The sequence below is a fragment of the Lontra canadensis genome, unplaced genomic scaffold (genome assembly GCF_010015895.1).
Source record: "Lontra canadensis isolate GAN:19392208 unplaced genomic scaffold, GSC_riverotter_1.0 scaffold63, whole genome shotgun sequence".
Lineage (NCBI taxonomy): Eukaryota > Metazoa > Chordata > Mammalia > Carnivora > Mustelidae > Lontra > Lontra canadensis.
This window is the reverse complement of record NW_022631057.1, coordinates 247,726-274,744: the sequence shown is the minus strand read 5'-3', so window position 1 is coordinate 274,744 and position 27,019 is coordinate 247,726. Positions and strand designations below refer to the sequence as shown.

Here is a 27,019-nt window from a genome sequence, read left to right as displayed (position 1 = left end):
CAGGCTAAGAGGCAGCCAGGTATCCAGGCCATATTCAACACCAATGGAACTGACGACATATCACTGGTTCATGGGAATGGCTGTATGTACTGGGCCATTCAGATGACAGGTCAAACAAGGACTGGGGAATGGCCGCCTCCCCTAAGAAACAGACTGGTTGGTCTCAGGTCACCTTCACTGAGACAAATGACAAGTACAGAGAGTCTGAGAGAGCACCAGGGAGAAGCAGTAGCCGCTGGCCATTAGAACATCTGACTGGGAACCTCAAGTTTGAACCGGGTTTGAACCCTATCTCTTAGTTTACTGTATGCCTTGGCCATGTCAACTTAACCTCTTAGAATCGGTTTTCTCATTTGCAAAATGGGGATAATAGACCTACTTTAGACTCAGTAAAATATGTATGTGTCTGATACATTCCTCTGCTCCTTTTATATTTCTCACCTGTAAGACTGAAATGTTCGATCTTACCTCACAGGGGTGTTTGGATGACTTAAAAGAGAACGTAAGGTGTTTCAAGGTGTTTCATGAAACTCCAGAGGTGTTTCAAGGTGTTTAATGAAACTCCAGAGCTGCCTCTACCTGTTCTGAGGAAGAGGAATGGTCTCAGACATGGGGAAACTAGAAAAATCAATGCCTAAGCCTCAACTTAATTAAAATGTGATTGAAGACCAAAACAAAGCACGAAACCTAAATAAATGAAGAGAGCTACATTGTTTGTAGATGAAAAGATTCAATTTTGTAACATGTCAAACCTCCCCATTTAATATATAAATTTAATGCAATTTCAATCAGAATCTCAATTGTTCTTTTTTTGTTTGTTTTTCTTGGAGTTTGATGAATTGATATTCAACTCAAGTAGAAAAATAAAGGTAGAACAATAGCCAAGAAAACTTGGAAATTTTTTGAAAGAAAAATAGTAACAAGGACTATCTACCATCACTGACCCTTGAACAAAACACATTTGAGTTGCACATGTCCAAAAAAATGGATTTTTTTTCTTTTTAGAAAGAGAATTTTATTTGGAATGAAAATACAGAGCCTATCATTTCGACTTCCTCTGGGGAACATGAATTTTTTTCAATAAATATATTACTGTAAATGTATTTTCTCTTCCTTACAATTTTCTTTGTAACATTCTCTTTTCTCTAGCTTACTTTAAGAATACAGTGTATATACATTTTACATATATACATATATATATTATATGTATATTATATATATACATATACATTTTATATACATATAAAATTCAAAAATACGTGCTATTTATGTTACTGGTAAGGCTTCCAGTCAATGGTAGGCTATGAGTAGTTCAGTTTGGGTGGAGTCAAAAGTTAAACCCAGACTTTCTCCTGCGGGGAGGGCGGGGGCAGGCTACTGACATCTTTAACCTTGCCTTGTTCAAAGGTCAACTGTATAGTAACTAAGAGCCATTGGCACCACCCTAAAACAAACAACAGTGAAAACAACAATATCATTTATTAAGTGCTTACAATGGGGCCCAGTCCTGACACATTATGGCTAACTTCTCACAGCAACTCTGTGGCATGGAATTGTGTCTGCATTATCCCCCACTTAAATACGGGAAACCCCAGTGGAGAGAATTTTAATCGCACTCACATAGCTAATAAGTTACAAAAGGGCTCCTGGAAAAGGAGAGGAGAGAAACAACTTCATGAATGTGGGAGAATCTAGCATCTAAGAAAAGGACAATTTCAAACTGAAAGGGAAGAGCTAGATTCTTTAATGCACTGTACTGAGACAATGTAAATAAGCAATATGGAAAATAAACGAAGTTAAACTGCTATGTCACATAATACAAGAAAAAAAAAATTCCAAATGGTTTAATATTTTAAATATTCTAACACAACATAAAAGTACCGGAAGGAAAAAGTGAAGAATATTTTCATTAGTTTAGGTAAAGAGAAGAGCTTCCCAAACAGTATATAAAGCTCAGAACCATAAGGGAAAACAAAGCCATAATTTTTTGACTTTATAAATGGTATTTAGAAAGTCTAATTAAAAATAAAAACGTTTTGGGGTGCCTGGGTGGCTCAGTGGATTAAGCCTCTGCCTTTGGCTCAGGTCGTGATCTCAGGGTCCTGGGATCCAGCTCTGCATCCTGCTTGGCTCTCTGCTCAGAAGGGAGCCTGCTTTCACCCCTCCCCCCCTCCCCGCCCCGTCTCTCTGCCTGCTTGTTATCTCTATCTCTGTCAAAAAAATAAAATCTTAAAAAAAAAGAAAAAAGAAAAACATTTTAAATAGAAATGTTTTTCAACATAGAATCAATATCCCTTACATATAAATAGCTCCTAGCACTGAATAAGTAAAATATGTTGGTTTTCCTATCGGATTTGCCTCCACAACTAGATTGTAACCTTCTCAAAGGCAGAGTCAGTTTCTTATACCTGGATCTCTTTGGCTCAAACCCATAGGCCTATGGTAAGTAATCAATGAGTATCTGGCTGGAAGGTTCTTCTTGCTGGCCTGGGACAATGTCAGGAAAAGGCTTTTCCTGTACTCCTTTGTTATAGAAGCTGACCCAGAGGTCCCAAACAGGAGGTGCCCACCATGCCACAAATGGTGGAGTCAGTCACATGCCTCAGACCGTTACCCAGAGAGTGTCCTGCTTTCTCTCAAAGCTGACACTCATGATATCCTTGTTTGAAAAATGGAAAAACTAATTAATTAGCACAATGAGTAACCACCTAAATATTTACTGAATGAATTTGTTAATGACAACTGTCACCGATCTAGGAGTTAAGGAATGATATGAACCATATAGCATTACTAAAATGCCCAGGTTTTTTTTTTTTTTTTTATGTATTTATTTGTCGGAGAGAGAGCGAGAACACAAGCAGGCAGAGTGGCAGGTAGAGGTAAAGAAAGAAACAGGCTCCCCGCTGGGCAAGGAGCCCAATGTGGGACTCGATACCAGGACACTGGGATCAGGACCTGAGCTGAAGGCAGCGGCCTAACGCACTGAGCCACCCAGGAGTCCCAAGGCCCAGGTTTCTTCATCAGACTGGCTAACAGAAAGAAACCTTTCAAATCATCCGTCCTTCCAAATACTTAATAGTACTCCACACACTCATCCCAAAGCACACCAGGAAGACTTTTGCTAATTCCTCTCAACCCCCCAAAGGCAACACAAACATTAATGCTTATCAAGAGAAGAGTCTTTCTATGAAGTTGTCCTTGCAAATACCACCAAAGAATGGGAAAGAGGAAAATGTAATTTATTAAGAGTTTAAAAAAAAAAATCGGTAAGAAAATCACCAGAATAAATAGAAGATATGAGCGAAGAATCTGAAAAATTAACATAAAAAGGGTCATTTTAAATGGATAGTAAATAGGAAAAAGTACTTCAGTCTCACTAGCATGAAAAACATGCATTAAACAACAAAAAAAGTTCAATTATAGGCAGTTCGACATTTGAAAGTTCTACTGTTTGGTGCTGGTGTAGCACAATGAGTCAGACACTCGAAACCTGTAAGTGAACTTGGGAACGGGTTCATTTCGGAAATACTGTTTGGCAAAATGTCTCGGGAACCTCAGTTCCTGTTCTCTGACATGGTAATTCTCAACTTCTAGGAAATACTTCAGAATCCCAATAAATATCTTTACATGAAGATACTACCCTCAGCCCTGTGTTTAATAAAGTTTAGAGCCTCATAAATATCCAGCAGTAGGGCGCCTGGGTGGCTCAGTGGGTTAAGCCGCTGCCTTCGGCTCAGGTCATGATCTCAGAGTCCTGGGATCGAGTCCCGCATCGGGCTCTCTGCTCAGCAGGGAGCCTGCTTCCCTCTCTCTCTCTCTGCCTGCCTCTCTGTCTACTTGTGATCTCTGTCTGTCAAATAAATAAATAAAATCTTTAAAAAAAAAAAAATATCCAGCAGTGGAGGAACTATAAATGAATTCTTTCTAAATTATATTTATGGGGCATTTTAATGAGGAGGATATTTTTATGATAAAAGATTAAATATACATATGATTTCAAGTTGCATACACATCAAAATCTCAATTATGTAACATGTGTAAGTCAAAACCTAAAAGGAAACACCGAAAAGTTTATAACATAGTAAAATTGCTGTGAGTCTTTGGGGTGGTTGTTTTCCTTCCCATGTTCATGTATTCCCCATAGTAAAAATGATTCAATTTAGAAATCAGAGGGAAAAAAAATTATTTTAGAGGATGACATTTCACATTTTAAAATCTCAACAGGAGTGCCTTTCCCCTATGAGATCCTACACAGCTTCAAAATGCTGAAAGTTTCAGTCTATTGAACTAGATGTTTTGAAAGCAGGAGCAAACTCTGCCTCCTCCCTCCCTCCCATGTCTGCTCAGTCTGCTCAGTCTGCTGCAGGTGATTTCCAATGCATGTCAAAGTCCTAGAAGCCCTGCTTTGGGTCTCTTGAGACTTCAGTGCATTTCATCCGCCTGAGCTACTCTTTGCCCTTCCCTCTGCCTAACTCCCACATCTTCAGTCTCTACATGGATTTCCTATCTGCTGGGAAAACTTCTTTTCCTGACCTTCTACATTAGAGCTCAATGATCCTCTCCAAATGGTGTCACCATCAAAACACTTATGGCTATGTGCCGTGGAATAGATGCTGCCCCACCGCTGCTTTAGGGGCAAAGGTTGTGCTTCTTTTCACAACCACATCCCTAGCGGAAGTCTGTGTCTGACATAGAGTAGTGGGTCAATAAAAAGCAATTAAAAAAACAAAACAAAACAAAAAGCATAGGGACACCTGAGTGGCAAAGTGGGTTAAGCATCTGCCTTCGGCTCAGGTCATGATCTTTGGGTCCTGGGATTGAGGCCTGCATCAGGCTCCCTGCTTAGTGGGGAGTCTGCCTCTCCCTCTGCCTTTGTCCTTCCCCGCCAACTTGTGCTCTCTCTCAAATAAATAAATAGAATCTTTTTATTTTAAAGCACAGAATTCAGTGTAAATGTAAAATTCCCAGACTTAATATATAATTTAAAATTTCTAAATTCCTTAGGATAGGATGGGATATGGAGGTCCTAGGAAGAAACCAACATTATTGGCATCAATGTCATGCTTCTGGTTTTCCGTTCAGGCTTAGCCTTGTATGGAATTCCCACTAGCTTTCTAGACATCTTTGTGTAAATCAGAAAGAGAAGTTCCTCCCTCAGCACAGAGGTAAGGCTAGGCTATGGTGTATGGAGGATTCAGGAAGCAAACCATAAGCTGGTTTCTAGTTGTCCTCTATTCAGCGAATAACCTCCACAACCATACACAGTGGCCCTGCCTTTACTCACAGCCTTGGAAGAATAGCTAGGACACTGGAAACCAAGTCCTGGCTCCATGTGACCTTGAATTAGGAATTTAACTTCTTATACAAAGGGAATAAATAACATCAGCCATGCCTACTTCATGGGGCTTCAAGAATCAACATTTTAAAATAGAGTGGAGTCCTATTTTCCACAATGTTTATTTTCTCAAGCCAAAGGGTAAGAAAAAAATTGCATATGACCACAATTACTTTGGAAAATTCTTTCCCACCACCCCAGAAGTAGAACCCCATCCCTTGGCTGACATGCTGCCCTGGAGACTGGCACACATCTCTCAATACCCCTCCCACAACCTCAAAGCAGGAAAGAGATGCTGGTTCTTTGTAGAACATTAGTTGAACCAATTGGCTTACATGCGTGGTCTGCCTCAAGTACAGAACTTCAGCTGTAAGAATCACCTTCAGGGCAACGAGACACTCATAAATACAAGGTCTTCAGCCCCAGCGGCAGCTGCGGGAACAGCAGCTTCTCCTCCCCCATTGCACACTTCCTCTGGGGTACACGCTCCCTAACGGGTATGATAAATGAAATCACTGACTCAATTTAAATTAAGTTTCCTCTTCTCTCACTTTGGTGCCAAACACATATAATTTCAGCAAGTTAAATGCATAGTCTAGTGAAGCTTAAAAATTCTAAAGCAAAATATAAATGCAAAGCATTATTTTTGTGACACACCTATCCAATTAGTATGCAGTGTCAAGGGGAAATCCAACTGCTCAGTATGCAAAGCTCACAGGGTAGAAAACCTTGAACTTACTCCATTAGCTTGGGGCACATGGACAGGGCCTCTCCTCCCCACAAAAAGGCAAGTGTGTTCCTGGTAAGAGCTGGTGCTCTGGGTTGTGGTCGCCATGGTAGAGAGGACCAGCACAGAGCCATTCAGTCTTTCCCCCTATTCCTCTCCTGCCAGGAGGAACTCAACCTCCTGGCTGAAGGAGGGGGACAGAGCAAGACTCCATGCTAGTGTGAAAGCTACAGGACCAACCCTCTTGGCTTAGCTGATGCCCCGAGCCAGTCTCTCAGATCAGCATTAGCCCACAGCACCAAGCAAACAGCACTCTCAGCTGTCTGCTCCAACAATCCAGATGGAATACCCAGCTCCTTCCAGAAAAAATGTGTGCCGTTGGGGTGCCTGGGTGGCTCAGTGGGTTAAAGCCTCTGCCTTCAGCTCAGGTCATGATCAAGGGTCCTGGGATCAAGCCCCGCATCAGGGTCTCTGCTCAGTGGGGAGCCTGCTTCCCCCTCTCTTTCTGCCTGCCTCTCTGCCTACTCATGATTTCTGTCAAATAAATAAATAAAATCTTAAAAAAAAAAAAGTGTGCCTTTTGCTTTTCAGAGCCAAATGTATCACTCTGAATGCCACCAAGAGAAACACGTAATCTCATGGGCTATCTGGGCTACTCTGGAAACATTCTATTAAATCTATGAGCTGCCATTCAATCCTACATATAAAGAATGGAACGCTTTACAGACAAAATCATTTTCTAAAACCAAAACACAGCACTATTAGACATCTCTGGAACCTGCTATGGCCATATACCCCACTGTCCCATACTTCCAACACAGCTCATCTCCATTCGATAGGAAACCTCAGGAGGGAAAAGTGAGTTTTATACCTGTGTACGGCTATTGACCAAAATTCTTCATTAACATACTCCATGGAAGTAACTGTAGCCAAAACAAATACAAATTCACAATCTACTCTGAATATCAATACCATCTCTGACAGAAAAGTAAGTCATCAGGAGATGAAAATTTTATTCAGAAACTATTTTTTTTTAATTCCACTGTAGTTAACATACAGGATTATATTCATTTCAGGTGTACAACATGGTGGTTCAACAATTCTATACAATACTCAGTACTCTTCAAAATACATGTGCTCTTAATCTCCTTCCCCAACAGGGCATCTACTGGGGTCACCTGCTGTGCTAGGTACTGTGGAGGACAGACTCAAAGATGATCTGGCCAGAGTCACTATCCCATGTCTTCCTTTCCCCCAAGAAGCCTTAAAGTCTACAAGTGTTTGCAGCTAGCAGCTCACCATAAGTAAACCAATAAGAAAAACATTACCTTGGCTGAAAAAGAGATCAAGAGGTCTTTTTTTTTAAGATTTTATTTTTAAGTAATCTCTGCACCCAATATCAGGGTCAATTTTATAACCTCAAGATCAAGAGTCATGTGCTCTATCGACTGAGCTATCCAGGTGCCCCAAGATCAAGAAGTCTTTTTTTTTTTTTAAGATTTTATTTATTTATTTGAGAGTGAGACAGTGAGAGAGAGCATGAGCGAGGAGAAGGTCAGAGGGAGAAGCAGACTCCCCATGGAGCTGGGAGCCCGATGTGGGACTCGATCCTGGGACCCCAGGATCATGATCTGAGCCAAAGGCAGTCGTCCAACCAACTGAGCCACCCAGGCGTCCCGATCAAGAAGTCTTAATTAGGGGGCACCTGGGTGGCTCAGTCAGATAAGAATCTGCCTTTGCCTTGGTCATGATCCCATGTCTGGCTCCCTGCTCAGTGGGAAGACTGCTTCTCCCTAACCCTCTGTCCCCTACTTGTGCTCTCTCTCTCAAATAAATAAAATCTTAAAAAAAAAAAAAAAGAGTTCCGTAAAGAAAAGTGTAACTCAGCAATCTACACCATTTATCCCAAAATACACAATAGCCTCATGGAACAACATTTAGCTGATGGGGGAGAAGAAGATCCAAGACAACAGAGGAAGAGCACCTCTTTTACTATTCCAAGCACATAAAGGTATGGTTCGGAATGGTTTGAATACTCACTGTTCTTCTTGTACATCAAAATTTCAAAGGAATTCATCTCATAGTTCTCAAATGTTTGCCGCACCTTTTCAATTGTGTCTTTATCGGTCAGCTCCCCATACATAAAACTGCAAATCAACCAAAAAGCTCAAGTTAGTTTAACAAATATTGAGTATTGTACCAGCATATGTTAAGCATCTGTCCTATATCTAGCACTGTGCTATGTGGAATGAACACACACACACTTAATGAAAACATTCCCTATCGGGAGACTCTTAATCTCAAAAAACAAACTGAGGGTTGCTAGAGGGTGGGGAGGAGGAGGGATGGGGTGGCTGGGTGATGGGACACTGGGAAGGGTATATGCTTTGGTGAGCACTGTGAAATGTGTAAGCCTGATGATTCATAGACCTGTACCCCTGGGGCAAATAATACATTATATGTTAATAAAAATAATTAAATTAAAAAAATTTTTTAAGACTTACTGATACACCAGCACTCTGTCACCATCTCCCCCCAAATTAACAGTAAATAAGGGGAGACACACAGAAAAGAGTGGATCAGAAAACAGTGTGACCAACACATACGGAATTACAGAACAAAGATTTCAGGCACAGAGCCCTGTGTGGTCAGCAAAGGCTTCCCAGAGATAAAGACAAATGAAATCTGAAGAGCCGGTGGAAATTAGACGGGAAGGAGGGAAAAGAACATTCCAGGCAAAAGAAAAGTATGTGCAAAGGCAGAGAAGTGAGAGGGAGGTTAATTCTGGAATCTGAATGCAGTTCAGTTCACTGTAACTGGAATATACACAATGAGGGGAGATTTCACAACAGATAGCATAGAAAGATAAGCACAGACCAGATCATGAAGGAACACATGGCTTTCGAAAGCAATGGGGGGAGAGGGGGACTGTGGGGGAGACACTGGAAGGTTTTAAGCAAGAGAGTTCCATAATCAGATTTGCATTTTAGAAGTACAACTCTGGGAAATTTCCCAGGAAAGATGGCAGAGTAAATCTGGACCATAGACTTTTTCCTCTTCGAATTCCCAAACAAATACACAAAGGAATAGGAAAAATCACAAAAATTCGTCAACCGAAGAATTGCACCAAAGGGGGCAATCTGATGCTCTAAATGTTAAGGCAGAGCTAAGGAAAGAAACAGAAGATTCAGCCACTGTGTGTGGAGCTCTATTTTCCTACCCACCCTACCCCATCCCCAAAAAAGGCATTAGATTTAAAAAATTGAAATGATAAAATCCTACAATTCTTACCAATACACCTCCCTACTGCTCACATTTGGAGAAAAGTAGACTAAGGGAGGAAATTAGTAGCATGCAAGAAAATGAGAGAAAACTTGCAGACAGAACTTCCTACTGACTAATTCTGGTTCTCAGCAGAGGCAGGAAAACTGTCCATTTTCCTAGGCTCCATTGTGAACAAGGTTTGTCCCTCTGGGAATAAGATACACCCCCAGTTAGGTGGAGTAAACCACGGCACAGGACACTCACAACATGGGAGAGGAGAAAAGCCATCTCTCCATGGGGCAGGAAAAGCCAGTTGTCAAAGGCTCCCCATGGACCCAGTAAGCATTTCCCCTGACAACCTCAGGCCTTCATGTGACCAGAACAAGAAGACACCAACACTCAGTCCCCAAGCCTGGGGTAAAGTGGAAGCAAGGGCATGCCTTCCTAAATACAGTCCCCATCTTCCAAAACTGCACATACTGAATGCAATCTCTGGTGATGACTTGAATCACAGAATCATAGAATTGCTGAGCCATGAAGAACCCCAAAGGCCACCACCAACTCAAGGGCCTTGCTTGGCTTGATACTGGGACAGCCCTGAGCTTACTACAGGCTTGTCGATTGCCTGCGCTCTGTTAAAAAAAAAAAAAAAAAAGTGCCCTGCTGCTGACTTTATGAATTCTGTGTCACTTTTGTTATTACGGCCCTTCCCAGCCTGCTGAGAGACATTATTATCTATGGTTGCCCTCATACTTCTCTCATGGAATGCTCCACTTTCCATCTATAAATCAGGAAAACAGATAACTGAGCTTGTCGCATTATCTTTAAAAAGACGGCTCGGTCAAGACTAAACTAGCCCTGCCTAAGAACAAGAGGACTTCTCCTAGGAGGTAAAAACGTAAGCTCTGTGCCCATCTTACTTAGCCAGTTGCCTTTTTAGCTTCCTCCCACTTTCTGAGTTAATTTGCTAGATAAGTGACCTCCATTTAAGTGACACGACGGTATATATGCTGGCCGTTTCTTTCACAATGTGAAACAAATCCCTGCAGGACGGAGACCTGAGTAAGTGAGGTGCCGTAATCACACCCTGCTCTCATTGGTCTTATGTACTGTTTCCTCAAACTGTAATTTACTGGTAGCTGTAAGTTTCCTTCACCTGGACATTAGATTTCAGATACCTGCAATGCAAAAAATAAGCAAAAGAGGCTCCTGAGCGATTAGGAACAGAGCCAGCACAAAGGCAGGTTTTCTTTATCTTCAGGAAAGGGACACCCTCAGGGAATTAAATAAGTTTCCTACAATTGTGCATGAAAGCTAAATTTGCAAGTTATCTGCTCTGATCTTCTTCAAGTGTCTGGTTAGAACCAACAAGAAGGAAGAAAGGGAAGGAAAGGTTGCTTTCCTCCCCCCACCAGAAAGTGAGGCTAACTCCCCGATTTGTTTTAATTGTATATACGCAAACATCGACAGAGATGCAGATACAGAAAGAGACACTAATGAGGATAACAGCACATCACAAATGTAAGAGAATTTTATTGTAGGGTTTAAAAGTCACAATTTCTACACATTTGAGGGAAGAAGGGGACTCTTAAATCTCCCATTTCCCAGCCCCAAACACCTAAAATTTAAGAAAATGAAATTCTTGAAGCATTGAATACTTTTCACCAGAACTAGTTACATGGCTGATTGAAGACCATCAAAATGCAACTTCTGAAAACTGAAGATGATGCCTGTTTCAGGTTTTTCCACCTTTCAGAGATGACTTTATTTCTTGATCCAGCAGCTCTGGGATCACGCAAACACCAGTGAAGACAGACAACTCCAAAGAAGGAATAAGGAGTGAGAGAAGCCAAAGGCTGTGCTAAACCAAGACCTCGTCAGGGCACCACAGGGGGTGTGTCAGGAGGGACAGGGCACAGGCTCTGCTCAACTCATTCTGCTCTACTCTGCTCCACACCTTGCAGATGCTTTAAAAGAGCGTTTCTAGCACCTGGGCCCAAGGGTACTGCTTAGTGAGTAACCCTGTCAGATGCCCAGGCGGTGTGAGCCATTAGCACTGTTTGGCTCTGCTTTCGAGTGAGTGAGCAGAGATGTGACAGCGTGAATTAGAAGGCAACCAAATCTCAGTTCTCTTCTCCTTTTCTGGTGAAAAGCCCTATGAACAAGGCCCTTGTCTGCAACATCGTAGGGATTCTTCCCAAACTGTCATGTAATTTCAAAAATTAATTTAATCACCTTAAATTATATTTCATTTTTATTTCATTTTCAATAATCATCTAACTTTACTATCCTTTCGTCTAACATCTCATAAACTTCTGAGTCCCCATTTTCTAGGTAAAATGAGCTTCCTGAGTTTCTCTGGGTGCCCATCTCAGTGACTTACAAGTCCAGTCAGTTTGTGGAGACCATGTTTGAAGCCTTCTTTGATTCCCTGGTATAGTGCATGAACGAGAGATGATACTACCACAAATATTCCTGAAGAAAACTCTAAATTAGAGAAGGGCAATCCCCACACTGCATAAGCCATTTTGTTTTTCCAGAAGATACCATGATAGAATGTTGAACAGAACAAGCCCGGACATAAATACCTGCAGGTACTGCTTTTTTGCATCACTTCCGCCCTGTGATAGCCAGACAGCTTGCAAAATCCATCGTTGCTGTACACGATAGGCCAGTCCACTATCTGGGCATTCCCCAACACAAAATTAGTATCTGTTAAAAAAAAAAAAGAAGAAGAAGAAGAAGAAGAAAAAGAAGAAGAAGAAGGAGAAGGAGAAAAGAAAAGAAAGGGGCATAGGAGGCAAGACATTAATTGAGAATTAATGAGGACATAAATAATGTCAACAAATCCAGGTATCTTGGTTTCCCTCTAAAACAGTCTCTTGAACAGGAAGAGGGCCCTGTGAGGAATACAAAAGAATAGTTCTTTAGAGCTGGATATTTTGAATTCAAATGCTAAGGTAATTGTCCTCCAAGAGGAAGTCAGCAAAGAAAGCATACTTAACCAACCAATCAATGAATCCTGAAGAAATCCAGTGATTTCCAGGAGACATGTTCAAGTCCTAACTCATCTCAGTGAAAGTACAGTGGTACTCTGGAGCAAGAGAGAATGCAAAAGGGATTTCTTCTGGGCTCCATCTAGCATCTTAGCCTTGTCAGTCCTTTGGCCAAAAGCTACAAATTGGCCTTGTTGACCCTGATGAGCATTTACCCATCCCAGGAGGAGAAAGTCTTCTTAGAGAGGCAGAGGAAGGGAGAGGGAGGATTGCCTTGTACAACACACATATCAGAGAGCCCTCCTCTTGGTAAGGAAGTGACTAGACACTCCTAATACTAGAGCCTTATAGAACCTGATCAAGATGCTCACAATGACAAAAGCCTTCTTGCTGATTCTGAAATTTTGTAGCACAGAAGCCATATTTCAGAGTTCGTTCACTGCCCACCAGCCCACATTCACTTCAGATGCAGGGAGTAAGTGGGCCAGAAACGTACAGTTGTTCAGTGTTTTCTTACCACTTCCCACATTTTTCAAGATCAAAGGTCTTCAACACTTTTTGTGCTTAGGTAATAACTGTCCCTCTTTTTCTCTTCGAGACCTTAAATTAGGCAAATAACATCCAGAACTTAAACATCATCGTGATTTTAGCTTGGCTCGCTCCTTTCCACAGAATACTTAGCCCTTCCCCAAGAAAAGAGAAGAAAAAAAAAAAAGAACACGCACACAACCCTTCTTTCGTTGTAAACAGGAAGGGGTTTTGTTTATATACGCACACCGTTCAAAGTGAAATAGTAGTGACATATAATGTCCTCATTTAATTGGGACGTTAATTTTGTTCTAGAACAGCATCTACAATTTATTCACAATATGGATAACCATCTCTTCTTATCTATGTGGGGAGGAATAGAGGAACCAAAAGGAGGAGAAATAACTAAATATGGTAATCTATTCTTAAAAATGCTTTCATCTACTTAAAAGGAACATAAAACACAACTATCAGTAAGTTACTCTATACAACTGTTAAGTTTATAAATATGCTTTTACTGAAAATCTATAACCAGTTTTTCCCTCCATTTCTCCCATATAATCATGAGTACTTTTGGAGTGTCCACTAGGTACCAAGCACATTACGAGACCCTGGAGATATCCAGCCTGATGCTATATGGTCCACGCCTTCCAGGAAATTATCAGGACAAAAAGACATGTGCACAACTACCTAAGAAACCAGTAATAAAACTATTAACTCTGAGGTAGGTAAAGGACCATGTCTCCTTGGGGTCACATTCGAGCTTGCTCTAATCTGGAAGGATGAGTAAGACTCATTCAAACATTATGAATGCCTAACTTGTAACTATCACATATGATACAAAAACAATATTTAAAGAAATGAACACAAATTGCCTTTCACTGGTGAACTCAAGAGGTGGTGAGAGGAAGGGAATATTCCAGGCTGAGGAGAAGCCTAAGCCAAGGTCTGGCAGGATGGGACACATAAAGACTGGCGTAAACAGACAAAGGGCACCAGGGAGACTGGCAGGAGATGAGCCTGAAGACCAGACTAGGATGGGCTTGATGGTCAAAGATCTTTGACTTTTTCTGGAGACAGGATAACACTTCAGGTATACCACTAGGATGGCTATAATAAAAAAGACAATAGCAAGTGTTGGTGAGGATGTGGAGAGACTGGAACCTGCATCCTGTAACCCTTGTGCACTGCTCGTGGGAATGTAAAATGGTGCAGTCAATTTGACAGTTTGGCAGTTCTTCAAAAGTTACCCCTGAAGTTACCATATGACTCAGCAATTCTATTCCTAAATATGTGCTCAAGAAAAATGGCAACACATGTCTACACAAAAACCTGTCCATGAATGTTCACAGCAACAGTATTCATAATAGCCAAAACATGAAAATAATCCAAAATATCCATAAACTGATGAACAGATACACAAAATGTGGCATCTATTTGGCAATAAAAAGAAATAATACGGATACATATTGCGACACAGATGAACCTTAAAAATATTATGCTAAGTGAAAGAGACCAGACACAAAAAGTCACATATATTTTTGGTCCATTTATGTGAAATGTCCAGAAGCAGCAAATCCATAGACACAGAAGGTAGTTTCATCATTGCCAGGGGCCTGGAGGGGAGGGGTAGGAAGATGGAGTGACTGCCAATAGGTGTGGAGTTTCTTTTTGGGGGTGATGAAAATATTCTGGAATGCAATAGTGGTGATGGATGCATAACTCTGTAAATACACTAAACAACTGTACATTTAAAAAGTGTGAAAGTTATGATATGTGAATTATATCTCAATAAAGGTATTTTTTTTAAAGGGCGTGTGTGGATAATCCTTCATGCTGGTCTTCTCTTCCTGAGTTATTCCTTTTTTATTTTTTTAATACCAGACTCTTTTTTTCTTTAAGATTTTATTTATTTATTTGACAGACAGAGATCACAAGTAGGCAGTGAGGCAGGCAGAGAGAGTCGGGGGGAAGAAGGCTCCCCGCTGAGCAGAGAGCCCGATGCAGGGCTCGATCCCAGGACCCTGGGATCATGACCTGAGCCGAAGGCAGAGGCTTTAATCCACTGAGCCACCCAGGCACCCCTTCCTGAGTTATTCTTGAACAGAACAACTAAGCCTTAAAAAAAGTACAAAATTCACTATATCAGGGTGGCTGGGTGGCTCAGTCAGTTAAGTGTTTGACTCTTGATTTCAGCTCAGGTCATGATCTCAGCGTGGTGAGATCGAGCCCTGCGTGGAGTTCAGTGTGAAGCCAGCTTAAGATTCTCCCTCACTCTCCTCTTCTCCCTATGCCACCTCCCCACAGCAGCCCTCTCTCTCTAAAAAAAAAAAAAAAAAAAAAAAAAAAAGAAAAGAAACAAATTCACTAAATCACCCTTAAATGTATATGAAATCCAATCATGATAACTTTCTTGTTGACTCCTAGAAGTGTAAGTAATTTCCCTCAAAGACCTCAAATAGTTAGGAAAAACTGAGTGAGCTCTTTCATGGCTAATGCCCCACTAAAGTTAAGTGCTAAGAGAGAATGATAGCCAGTTATAGATAATGATTTGACAGCATGTGTTTATTTCCTCTCCTACCCTAGGCACACCGAAAATTAAAGTAAATGAATTAAAAAGGTAAAAATCCACACAAAAATTAGAGTAAAAAAAGAACAGAAAAAATGACAATGGAAGAAGCAGAAATAATATAGGAAACAAAAAATAACTTTAAAAAAAAATCCCTGGGGGCGCCTGGGTGGCTCAGTGGGTTGGGCCGCCGCCTTCGGCTCGGGTCATGATCTCAGGGTCCTCGGATCGAGCCCCGCATCGGGCTCTCTGCTCAGCAGGGAGCCTGCTTCCTCCTCTCTCTCTCTGCCTGCCTCTCTGCCTGCTTTGTGATCTCTCTCTGTCAAATAAATAAATAAAATCTTTAAAAAAAAAAAAATCCCTGATTAGTGTCCTGAGAGAGATTCAAGAGATATTACAAACATAAAACAAGAACAGGATGCTATGAAAAAAAAGAGAACAATTAAGACCCCCTGTAAATTAAAAGTGAATAATTAAAAATTCAATATAAATTTCAGAAGATAAAGTCTCATAGAGAGTAGTAGAGAAGAGACAGAAATAGTTTTTTAAAATAAGACATAGAGCATCAATCCGAGAGGAACAACATGTATACTAACAGGAACAAGAGAAAGAACAACATGAGAAAAAGCCAAACATTTTTTAAAAGTTAGAACTATCAAATGTGAGGGTAGAATAAAGATATTCAGATGTGCAAAGACCTAGAAAAGCCATTTCTCACTTTTTTAAGATTTACTTATTTATTTTATAGAGATCGTATGACTGGCAGGAGTGGGAGGGGAAGAGAGACTCCTCCAGCAGACTCCCCACTGAGTGCAGAGCCCAATGGCTAGACTACAGGACCCTGAGAAAATCACCAGAACCAAAATCAAGAGGCAGATGCTTAACCGACTGAGCCACCCAGGCAACCCTCCTATGTATTCTTTCTTGGGAAGTTACTTGGGGATGTGTATCAGCAAAGTGAAGGAATAAGGAAAGAAGATAACATGAGAACCAGAGGGAAAGTGGCTCCAAATATAGAAATCAGGAAGGAAGCTAACAGAAAGCATTCAGTACAGAATGGTTCAGAGAACAGATGTCAGATGTTCCAGAAGAGAGTTATCTAGGGATAAAGGAGGTCAGGATCTGATGATATTCCTGATCATTTGAAACAACATAAAAAGTCAATATAGGGTGCATCTGGCTGGCTCAGTTAATTAAGCATTTGCCTTCAGCTCAGGTCAGAATCCCAGGATCCTGGGATCAAGTCCTGAATTGGGCTCCTTGCTCAGCCAGGACCCTGCTGCTCCCTCTCCCTCTGCCCCTCCCCGCTGGCTTGTGCTCTTTCTCTTTCTCAAATACATAAATAAAATCTTTAAAAAATAAGTCAATATAGGTGCATAATTTGGGGGTGGGGAATGGGCAGGAAAAGAAAGTAGAAGTATCAAAGAAACAAAAGCTGTGCAAGAAGGGAAACCAAATCACACCATGTCTCATCGCTATCACAACAGTGTAAACATCTCATTAATTTATAATTTTTAAAACCAACATAGTCAAAGCATGCAATATTTAACTATAAGTTAAACTTAACTATAAGTATCTAAATTATATTTAGTTATATCTTAGCAATTCCAATGCTGAAAAAATACAAATGATAAGTTTAGAGAGAAAAGTGAGAACAATCATGGCATGGTGTCTAGAGCTGATATAATAAAAAAAAAAAGAAAGGCATAAATATTTTCAAGTTGCAAAGATAACCAATAAGAGAGTAATATAATTATATTACGAGAAGGAGGTTGAAAGTAAATAAAGTGAGATAAAAACTCAGCTAAATTAACGGAAGTCAACAGCTAATAGCTAAAATTGATATATCTAGAAATAGCTATAGTGCATATTATTTAGAGACATGGCAGAAACTATAAGAAGAAACAGCTAAAATTAGAACATGTGACCTCTGATGAGCAGGATGGGCAGAGGGACAAGGCACAGGCTGGTTGTTTTTCTTTATAAGCTCTTCAATTTGACTTTTTTAACCAAGAATATATACTACTTTGATAAAAATAAGTATATTCTTAATTTTTAATGAATTTAATCAGAAAAAAATTAACTTATTGATTAAATTTTTTGTTTAAAAAAATGAGAACAGGATATATTTCAAGTTCCAGATATCACTGCAGTTTCCTGTAAACGTATTCTGGTCATCCTTTAAAGGTGCTCACCCTTCCTCAAGCATTCCCATTTGGCGCTGCACTGCAGATTAGTCTTATCTGGGAAAAAGCAAGTCTCATTATAGAATTTAAAATTCTAAAATAGTCACCTCTTAGCGTTAACCCAAGCAAGAAATTATAGTTGCCAGGAAGCAAGGTTCTTTTGCTACCATGTGATATCCAAGGATGTGGAGTGAATGGAGGAAAGGATTCTAGTCCCAGTCACAAAGGCATTTGCCCCCAACAGGAAGGAAATTTTTCCCCCTTCCCCTGCCCCATCCCTTGCACACATGTGTGTACCCTATTATGGTTGGCTGGAAAGGGGGACTAGTCTAGACTGTCTTCAATTCCTAAACTACAAATAACTAACCTGCAAATTACCTTCCAAAAAAAAAATCTGTTTCTGAATTGTGGGCTACCCATACAAATACCATAATGCTACATATATCATCAGAAACTAAGGGATTCCACATAAGCAATATTAAAGATATTAGTAAGAATGCATACCATTTATCAATATTTACTCTATGCCAGGCTCTATACTAAGACTGGATCATATATTAAGGGGAGGGTTTTAATCTTCATAATAATCTTTGTGAGGTGGTATTACTTTACTAAATGAAGTGTCACTGATTTCATCATTTTACTCACAAGGACACGGAGCCTCTGAGGACATAGTCATAGCAGGTAAGAGTTAGGATTTGAATTTAGGTCTATCTGACTTCAAAACTCATGCTTTTAATCATCATATTACATTGTCTCCCTTATTCCATTAAGAACTAAAATCAGGGGTGCCTGGGTGGCTCAGTGGGTTAAGCCTCTGCTTTCGGCTCAGGTCATGATCTCAGGTTCCTGGGATCGAGCCCCACATCGGGCTCTCTGCTCGGCAGGGAGCCTGCTTCCCTTCCTCTCTCTCTGTCTGCCTCTCTGCCTGTTTGTGATCTCTGTCAAATAAATAAATAAAACCTAAAAAAAAATAATAAAATCAGACCATTTCTGTGAAAATCTTTTTAACACATTAGATTTATGGCTTTCCTATAAAAATACTATATGTATTTGAGTATAATGAGACTTTTAATTGGTGAGTTAACATTACCATTTTTGTTACCATACATTATAATTCTACTTTGTGATCTACAATGATGTCCTTAGGAAATACTGATGTGCATGGAAGTAATCATTCCTCATCTAAATGTTTGCATTTCCCTGTCTAGATTTCCAATGTTTGTCTCTTGCCTCACTTGTAAATAATCACCTCCACTTCTTAAAACTTACTGTGCTAAAGAAAAAAAGAAAGAGGTTCAAATAAAAACAAAACAAAACAAAAACAAAAACTTAGTGTGCTGATCTATTCTCTAACAGTCCTGCCTCCTCATAGTGACAGACGAAGACAGGAGAAGAGGGGAAACTTTGTGCCTAGATCCCCATCTGACACTCAGGGGTGGGAGAGGACCTCACACTGGTGACTTAAAGGAGCTGTGGTACAAACCTGGCCATATCAACTTCCTGGGCACCCTCCCTTGCCACCACCCCCACCTCCCAGCAACCATGGACTCTGGAAAGGATTCAGAAGTTCCCAACTATGCTACTAGTGCAGATGTTGCATAAGCAGATGGTTATCACAGTAGAGTGAAATGACCCTGTAGCCAAAGGCTGTGTCAAACGGCCTGACTTAGGGGTTCAGGCAAATATCAGAGGTGAGCTGCACAGCCAGTGGGGGCCTAGACAGGATCAAGTTAGTACACACACACCACACATATGCATGCATACACATACACATACCACACACACATACACACACAAGGAGTATGTGATGGGTTGAGGCAGGGCATCAAGTTCTGCTCAATTCAAGGAACAGAATATAAGCTCAGCTGCTAGTCATCTAGTGACCAGAACAGAGGCCATTACCAGAGACCCAAGGACCTGGGGCGGGGGGGGGGAATAAGACTTTGCCCTGGGGATCTGAGGGCCCCGAGGCGGTGCACGTCACCACACACACACACACACACACGGGGTGGCTTATGTCCACCCCACACACCATCAGAGGGGGAAACAGTGGGGTGGGCTGAATTGGGTTTTCAACACAAGAGACTGAGTTACCTCGAAAAGAATAATTAAAACAGAAGCATTTGAGATACTACTGACTGGGACATTCAGAGTCTCCTTTTGCTGTTCAGTGGAGTGGGAACTTCTGAGGGAGATAAGCTTTGTTAAATAAAATAAAGAAGTTAAGCAGGGCACCCACATGGCTCAGTCGTTAAGTGTCTGCTTCAGCTCAGTTCATGATCCCAGTCCTGGGATGGAGCCCTGTATCAGCAGGAAGCCCGCTTTTCCCTCTCCCACTACCCTTGCTTGTTTCCCTCTCTGGCTGTCTCTCTCTGTCAAATTAATAAAATCTTTATTAATAAAATCATTACCTGATTAGTAAAATTTATTAACTTATTAGTAAAATTTATTAATAAAATCGTGACTTGAGCTTCAGCTCAGGTCATGATCCCAGTCCTGGAATAGAGCCCTGCTCAGCAGGAAGCCTGCATTTCCCTCTCCCACTACCCTTGCTTGTTTCCCTCTCTGGCTGTCTCTGTCAAATTAATAAAATCTTTTTAAAAAATAAAAATAAAAAATAAAGTAGTGAACCCAGGTGAGTCTGAGTCAATTTGCTACCATGTTTCTGGAAGTGTATCTGCATAAAAGGAGACAGCTCAGAAAGTGGGGATCTCCTGAAAAAAGTGCATAAACTCTGGTGCAAGAACTCCGTGAGAGCAATCTTGTTCAACTAACTCTCCTTAATTCCTCCAGGTGGTTGGCTATACTCCCACTGGTTAAGAATGCCAAATAAGAGGGCTCTAGTGAAGTAATACGGACTTTCTAGCTAAACGGAGAGATACGTATTCCACATCCAAACATAAATGACTCTGGGATTATTTACTATTTCCCAAGCTGAATACATGAAAAGTTATTTTGAAGCCAAGCAAAACCTGATTAGGAAAGTATCCTATTGCATGGACAAAACACTAAAAAACAAACAAACAAACAAAACCCAAACATAATTTCCTAAGGCTGCAACAGAATTGGCCTGATCTGGATATAAGAGATATGGAGATTTTAAACTGAGAAATGTTAGGAAATCTGCCATTCTTCATTGGTGCAAAAGGCATCATCACCATCAAGACTGCATGTTTTAATACTCATTGGGTCATTACTCCCTGAGGTAAGCAGACACTAGTATTAACTCATTTTTATAAATATTGCAAAAAGGTACTAAATTGACAAAACATTTCCTAGGCCATATATCTAGTAGAACAGGAACTGCCTAACACTGTATCAGGGTTCATGGAAACAAAATTAATAGGAAGTGTGCATGTGTGCACATGTGTGTAACCAGAGAAAGAGATTTATTATAAGGAATTGTTTCGTGTGATCATGAAGGATAACAAATCCCAAGATTTGCAATTGGCAAGCTGGAGACACAAGAAAGCCAATGGTGTGTAGTTCCAGTTCAAATCTAAAGGCCTAAGAATAAGGAGAGCTGAGACCATGACCTGAGCCGAAGGCAGAGGCTCAACCCATTGAGCCACCTGGGTGCCCCTGTGATGGTTAATTTTATGTGTCAGCTTGATTCAGTTACAGAGTGTGGAGATATTTGGTCAGATACATTCAGAGTGTTTCCATGAGGGTGTTTTTGGATGAGTGTAACATTGATTTTATTCATTTATTTTTAAAAAATATTCCACCAGCCTTTTTCTTTCCTTTAATATTTTATTTATTTGTTTGTCAGAGAGAGAGAGAGAGAGAGAGTGAGCGCACAAGCAGGGCGAGCAGCAGGCAGAGGGCGAAGCAAGCTCCCTGCTGAGCAAGGAGCCCAATGCGGTACTTGATGTCAGGACCCTGGGATTGTGATCTGAGCTGAAGGCAGACGCCTAACCAACTGATCCATCCAGGTGTCCCTGACCATAACATTTATTTTTTATTTTTTTATTTTTGTTTCAAAGATTTTATTTATTTATTTGACAGAGAGAGAGATCACAAGCAGGCAGAGAGGCAGGCGGGCGGAGGGGGGGAAGCAGGCTCCCGCTGAGCAGAGAGCCCGATGCGGGGCTCGATCCCAGGACACTGGGATCATGACCCGAGCCGAAGGCAGAGGTTTTAACCCACTGAGCCACCCAGGCGCCCCTCAGCTCAAGTCTTAATCTCAGCATTGAGAATTTAAGCCCTGCATGGGGCTCCATGCTGGGTGCAGAGCCTACTTTTAAAAAAAATGAAGAACCTAGTGGGACAGTCCTGCCAGCCCTCTGCTCTGTCATCTTCAGCTTCTTCCTCTAGGAAAAGGTCAGTGGCTCCTGGCCTAGAAGTCAAAGCCCGGAGTTGAGGAGGGAAACTGGTGGCATTGTATGTTCTCCAATCTGGTTTAATAGTCATAAAGCTGATACTGTATTTTGACTTTCACGTGGCTCCTTCAGACAACCTTTACTTGGGTAAAAACTGGAGGAATGAAGGTTAAATGGGCTCGAACACATTAACATGGATTAAAGCTCCAAAATCCCAAAAGGTGTTCAGAGATCATCTGCTTTCTTGCCTCCTGGCTCTGCCAAATTGCACTGATGAGAGTCTTTATAAAATATCTACAAAGGAAGAGGCAATATGATCCCTTCCAGAACACTCTGGGTGCTCTGTTAAGTCCTTTTCACTTTCTCTCTTCTTTTTTGGGGAAAAAAAAAAAAGTGTGTGTGTGTGTGTGTGTGTGTGTGTGTTTTAGTAGAGACCAGCCCTTCCATGTCTCAGGCCCATGACTCTGAGATCTGGAACAAAGTATCACTATAAACAGTTGAGATTACACTGGTAGCCCCCAAAAAACCATGCCTCCCTGCGTTCATGCCCTGGTTTAGTTCCTCCCCCTTGAATCTGGGTGGGTCTGCAATTTGCTTTGACCAACAGACTGCAGCAGAATGGATGCTATGCCAAACCCAGGCCTAAGCTCTGAAGGTCTGGAAGCATCTGCTTCTGCACTCTTGGGAGCCCTGAGCTGCCAGGTGACCCCTGAGCTATACTACTAGAGACACCACATGGACATTCTACAAGCAGAGGGCATCTAGTAAGACAGAGGCCATGAGATTCTATGGAGAAGCACCAAGGAACCTAGTCAACAATGAAAACCAATGGGAGAAGAAGGGTGAAAGTCACCCTATTAATCCACCCTTCCCCAGCAACCCCTAGGTCCCCAGAGCACCATCTGAAAGAACAATCATGGAGACAATAAGTTGGGTCCTACTGGCAGTTTTGTCCCTCATGAGCCGTGTGGGTATGTCACTTCAGCTCTCTGGGTCTCAGTGGAGGTGAACTACAAGTTTTCTTCTTCCAGTAGCAATAAAATCTGACTCCTAAGTGACTGGATTCATAATAAAGCACAAATCAGATGGCATTTCTGCAACCTGTGGGTACCCACCCTTGTCATCAACCAGTTATCACCCTAAAGTATCCCTTCTCTAAATGCTGGACTCTGTAGAGTCTAGGTCACTTTAAAAGGAGCAGAAATACCTTCTAAACTCAACTCTGCGGGAAGTGACACATTTCAGGTGAACCATGTTGTACAGAGCTTTTGCTCAGCGGAACTGCCTGGATTTGGATACATGATATGATGGGCCATAGCCCTGTAAAAGTGTACCATTTGTCAAGGGAGTCTACAGTAGACAGAAATCACATGTTGGTAGGTCAGTTTATATATACAGAAAATACCCACGTGTGTCTTTGGAATCTGTAAAATCCAAGTAAGACATATGCTCTTGATTATACATACTGCTATTTTTTTAAGATTTTATTTATTTATTTATTTATTTATTTATTTATTTAAACGTATTTGAGAGAGAGAGAGAGAGAACACAGGAGGAGGAGCAGAGGAAGAGGGACAAGCAGACTCAGTGCTGAGCATGGAGCCTGACATGGGGCTCGATCTCACAACCCTGAGATCATGACCCAAGTGGAAATCAAGTTGGATCTTCACCGACTGAGCCACCCAAGTGCCCCCGTACATATAGCTTTTGCACATGGAATGTGTGACTTCCAGTCAGCCAGTGGGAAGCACCAAAGTGTACCTCCAGAATCATAGTCTCTGAACTGATCAGGTCCCTCCTACCTTGTTCAGGAAAATGTGTAGGTTCCACTTGGCTGCCTGTGCCATGATTTATTCATTGGCTCTCATCTGAAAGTTCCCTGTATCTCCAGGTCTTTGATGCAAATTAGATAGATTCTACTGCCTCCTTCTGATGCCTTTTTACCCCCTGAAGGTCTTTAGCTGTAAGAACGCATGCAGTTAAATGTAAGATTTCCCAAATTCAACCTTCATCAGCCCACACAGTTTTCCTCCAGTTTGTACAATAAAATAAACACTCTCTTAAAATTTGAAAGGCTCCCCTCCCCACAGCATGTAAAGTTTCTTCAGCTGATGGGGCATGAACCAAGTCATACCACATTAAGAGAGCATCATTCCAAACCTACCATTTGCTCCTAAAGCATAACACAGAGATATTCTAAAAAGAAATGATTAGAAATTTGCTTTTCACCCTCATTAGCACCAGAAAAAAAAAAAAAAAAAAAAAGGAGAGACTAAGCAATGACTTAGCAAGTGACTCAGTTTGGGCCGTCACACACATAAAAGCTATATCCAGCAAACAGTTCATGGTAATGTATTATTGTTCCCTGCGCACACTGGTTATTTAGAGGCCTACAATATAAATTTCACAATATGCTTCTAAGAACTAGAGGTATTTTTCTTAGAAGAGAACAGATCTTTGGAATACTTTCACTGTTACAGATCACTAAGGATATCAGTGTGCTTACAAAAAGTAGTTTGAGTAAAATCATCTTTTTCTGGGGGGCCTGCAGGACTCAGTCAGTTAAGCGGCTGCCTTTGGCTCAGGTCATAATCCCAAGGGCCTGGGATCGAGCCCTACATTGGGCTCCTTGCTCACCAGGGAGCCTGCTTCTCCCTCTCCCTCAACCTGCCACTCTCTAGCTGTCAAATAAATAAATAAAAATATTTTTAATTATATTTTCCTTTCTTTTAAAACACTAGAAAAACAAAAGAAATCATTGAGATAAATGATGAGAAAAAGAAGTATGTACATAAGCACTAAACAAAGACAAGAAAACAATAGTTCAACTTGCCTGAACCTAAATAAAATCCATACCAGAAATTAATTTTTAGAAACACAAAAAAGATTGAGATATGGTAATATTTGGAAGAATGGAGAGGATGGGATGAAAGAAATAAGAGCTAGGTCAGTATGACACACCTAAATAAAATACCTAAAATCTTAATACCAGCAGAAGTCATGTTCTGACTCTATTGTGTTTTTCAACAATAAAATTCCATGAAAATGACTCTTCTAAATTATAAAGGGCCCAATATTGGCACATTACAAATCAAACTCCCAAGAGATTAGATAATCATTTGTTTTGCCTCAATTTTAATATTCTACATAAATACACTTTGAAGATTTTTTTTTTTTAATTTATTTGACAGAGCTCACAAGTAGGCAGAGAGGCAGGCAGCTAGAGAGGGGGAAGCAGGCTCCCCACCAAGCAGAGAGCCCAATGCGGGCCTCGATCCCAGGACCCTGGGACCATGACCCGAGCCGAAGGCAGAGGCTTTAACCCACTGAGCCACCCAGGCGCCCCCCTAAATACACTTTGATTAAGTCAGTAAATTACAATGGAAGGAGAGGCTTCAGTTTCAAGAGCAAACTCAAAACTCTGTTTACTGGGTAGTTACCTCTAAGTACATGGTTTCAGAAACATGACCTCCACCTTCACTCAAATTAAAGGATTTTAAAACAATAAAAACAGATGAATCAGTTTTATAAACAGGATGGAAGGGAACAAAACCCCATGAAATTGTGTTAAAAGTATAGATTTTTTATGATTCAATGATAGTTTACATAAGAAATAAGCAGTCAGTGACATGTTGAATTACTGGGAAGAAATATTTATTGGTGTCCTCAGTTGCTAACAAATGGTGAAACCGATTAATCAATTAGGTGTTTTATTCTCATTTTTATAGTCAAGATAATTCTTAATGCATATCTATACATATTATAGGCATTTTTAACAAAACTCATTGACCATGATTGGAGAACATGTAAAAATTTTATTCCCAGAACTAAAAAAAAAAAAAAAGTGACTCAAAGTAAGCAGTATAGAATATTAAATAGTGTTAGAAAATTATTTTTTAATTAGTTTTACATTTGCCTCATGTGTTCTTTTAAAACTTTCTTGGTGGGACACCTGGCTGGCTCAGACTGTTAAGCGTCTGCCTTCAGCTCAAGTCATGATCCCAGGGTACTGGGATCAAGTCCCACATGAGGCTCTTTGCTCAGCAGGGAGCCTGTTTCTCCCCCTGCCAGCTGCTCCCCCTGCTTGTGCGCGCGCTCTCTCTCTCTTTCTCTCTCCCTGACAAATGAATAAATAAAATCTTTAGAACTTTCTTGGTAAACAGCTCAGTGAAGCTCAAGTATAGTACCAAGGTAAGTGGAAGGAATCTCAGAGCAGCTCAGTTTAGTATGACAAATAATGGAGTATCTACATTGTCCCAGACACAGAAGGAGTACAGGGGACATAGCTGTGTGTCTGAAAGCTCTGCTGACCTCCCTGCCCAGCTGTACCTACCACAGTCTACACATCACATAACTCCCTACCCTCCCCATTGCCCACCCAGGTCCCAATCACAGCACATGAGACCAAGAGGGGACAACTGCCCAACCAACCCATAGGCAGGGCTGGGCCAATTAGATTCTCTCAGAACAAAAGCCAAGACAATAAGGCCAAGAGGTCTGTACAGTTGATCCCGTATGTGCTAGTCAGTAAATGCAGAAAGGAGGTCTTGGGAAAGAACCAAGGCACTCAGATGGATATGCAGAAGAGCATCTATTGAGGCAGGTGAGGAGAGGACTGGACCAAAAGAGGCAGACAGACAAAGGCCGAGATGGAGAGATGGAGGCAGAGACTACAATCAAAGAGAGACAGGAATGAGATGGAGCAAGATGACAGACAGTGATGAAGACAGGTGGCAGAGATCAAGACAGACACTCGGGGATATAGAAAAATGCAGAGAGCAACAGAGACAGAAAACAGAGACAATCTCTGCCAAGCAGCAGTAGGGCGAGATGAGCAGAAAGACAGAAGGAGAGAGGAGAGAAAGAGGGAATGGAAGGACAGGGAGTACTGGTGGGGGAGATGGAAGACAGCCAACAGGGAGTACAAGAGTGTGAGTCACAGCTGGAGAATGGGCACCCGAGAGCAAGATACCTACAGCAAGACCTAGAGAGTGAGTGAGCAGAGAACATAAGCCCACTGGAAGAGCATGCAGGAGAGATTGAGGAGAGAGACAGAGACCAAGAGCCAGAGGGAGATAGAGAAAAAGAA

The 27,019-nt window shown here is 41.2% G+C and overlaps 1 protein-coding gene across 2 annotated transcripts in view; it reads right to left on the bottom strand.

The window, feature by feature from the left end:
* Window positions 1-27,019, bottom strand: part of KCNH1 (potassium voltage-gated channel subfamily H member 1) — a 386,370-nt gene that overhangs the window by 346,459 nt on the left and 12,892 nt on the right. For both annotated transcript variants that reach the window (XM_032878101.1, XM_032878102.1), the window contains exons 2-3: window positions 11,915-12,038; window positions 8,103-8,209 (exon numbers count right to left, since the gene is read on the bottom strand). In XM_032878101.1, the coding sequence (XP_032733992.1) occupies window positions 8,103-8,209; window positions 11,915-12,038 (231 nt within the window). The remainder of the gene's footprint in view (window positions 1-8,102; window positions 8,210-11,914; window positions 12,039-27,019) is intronic.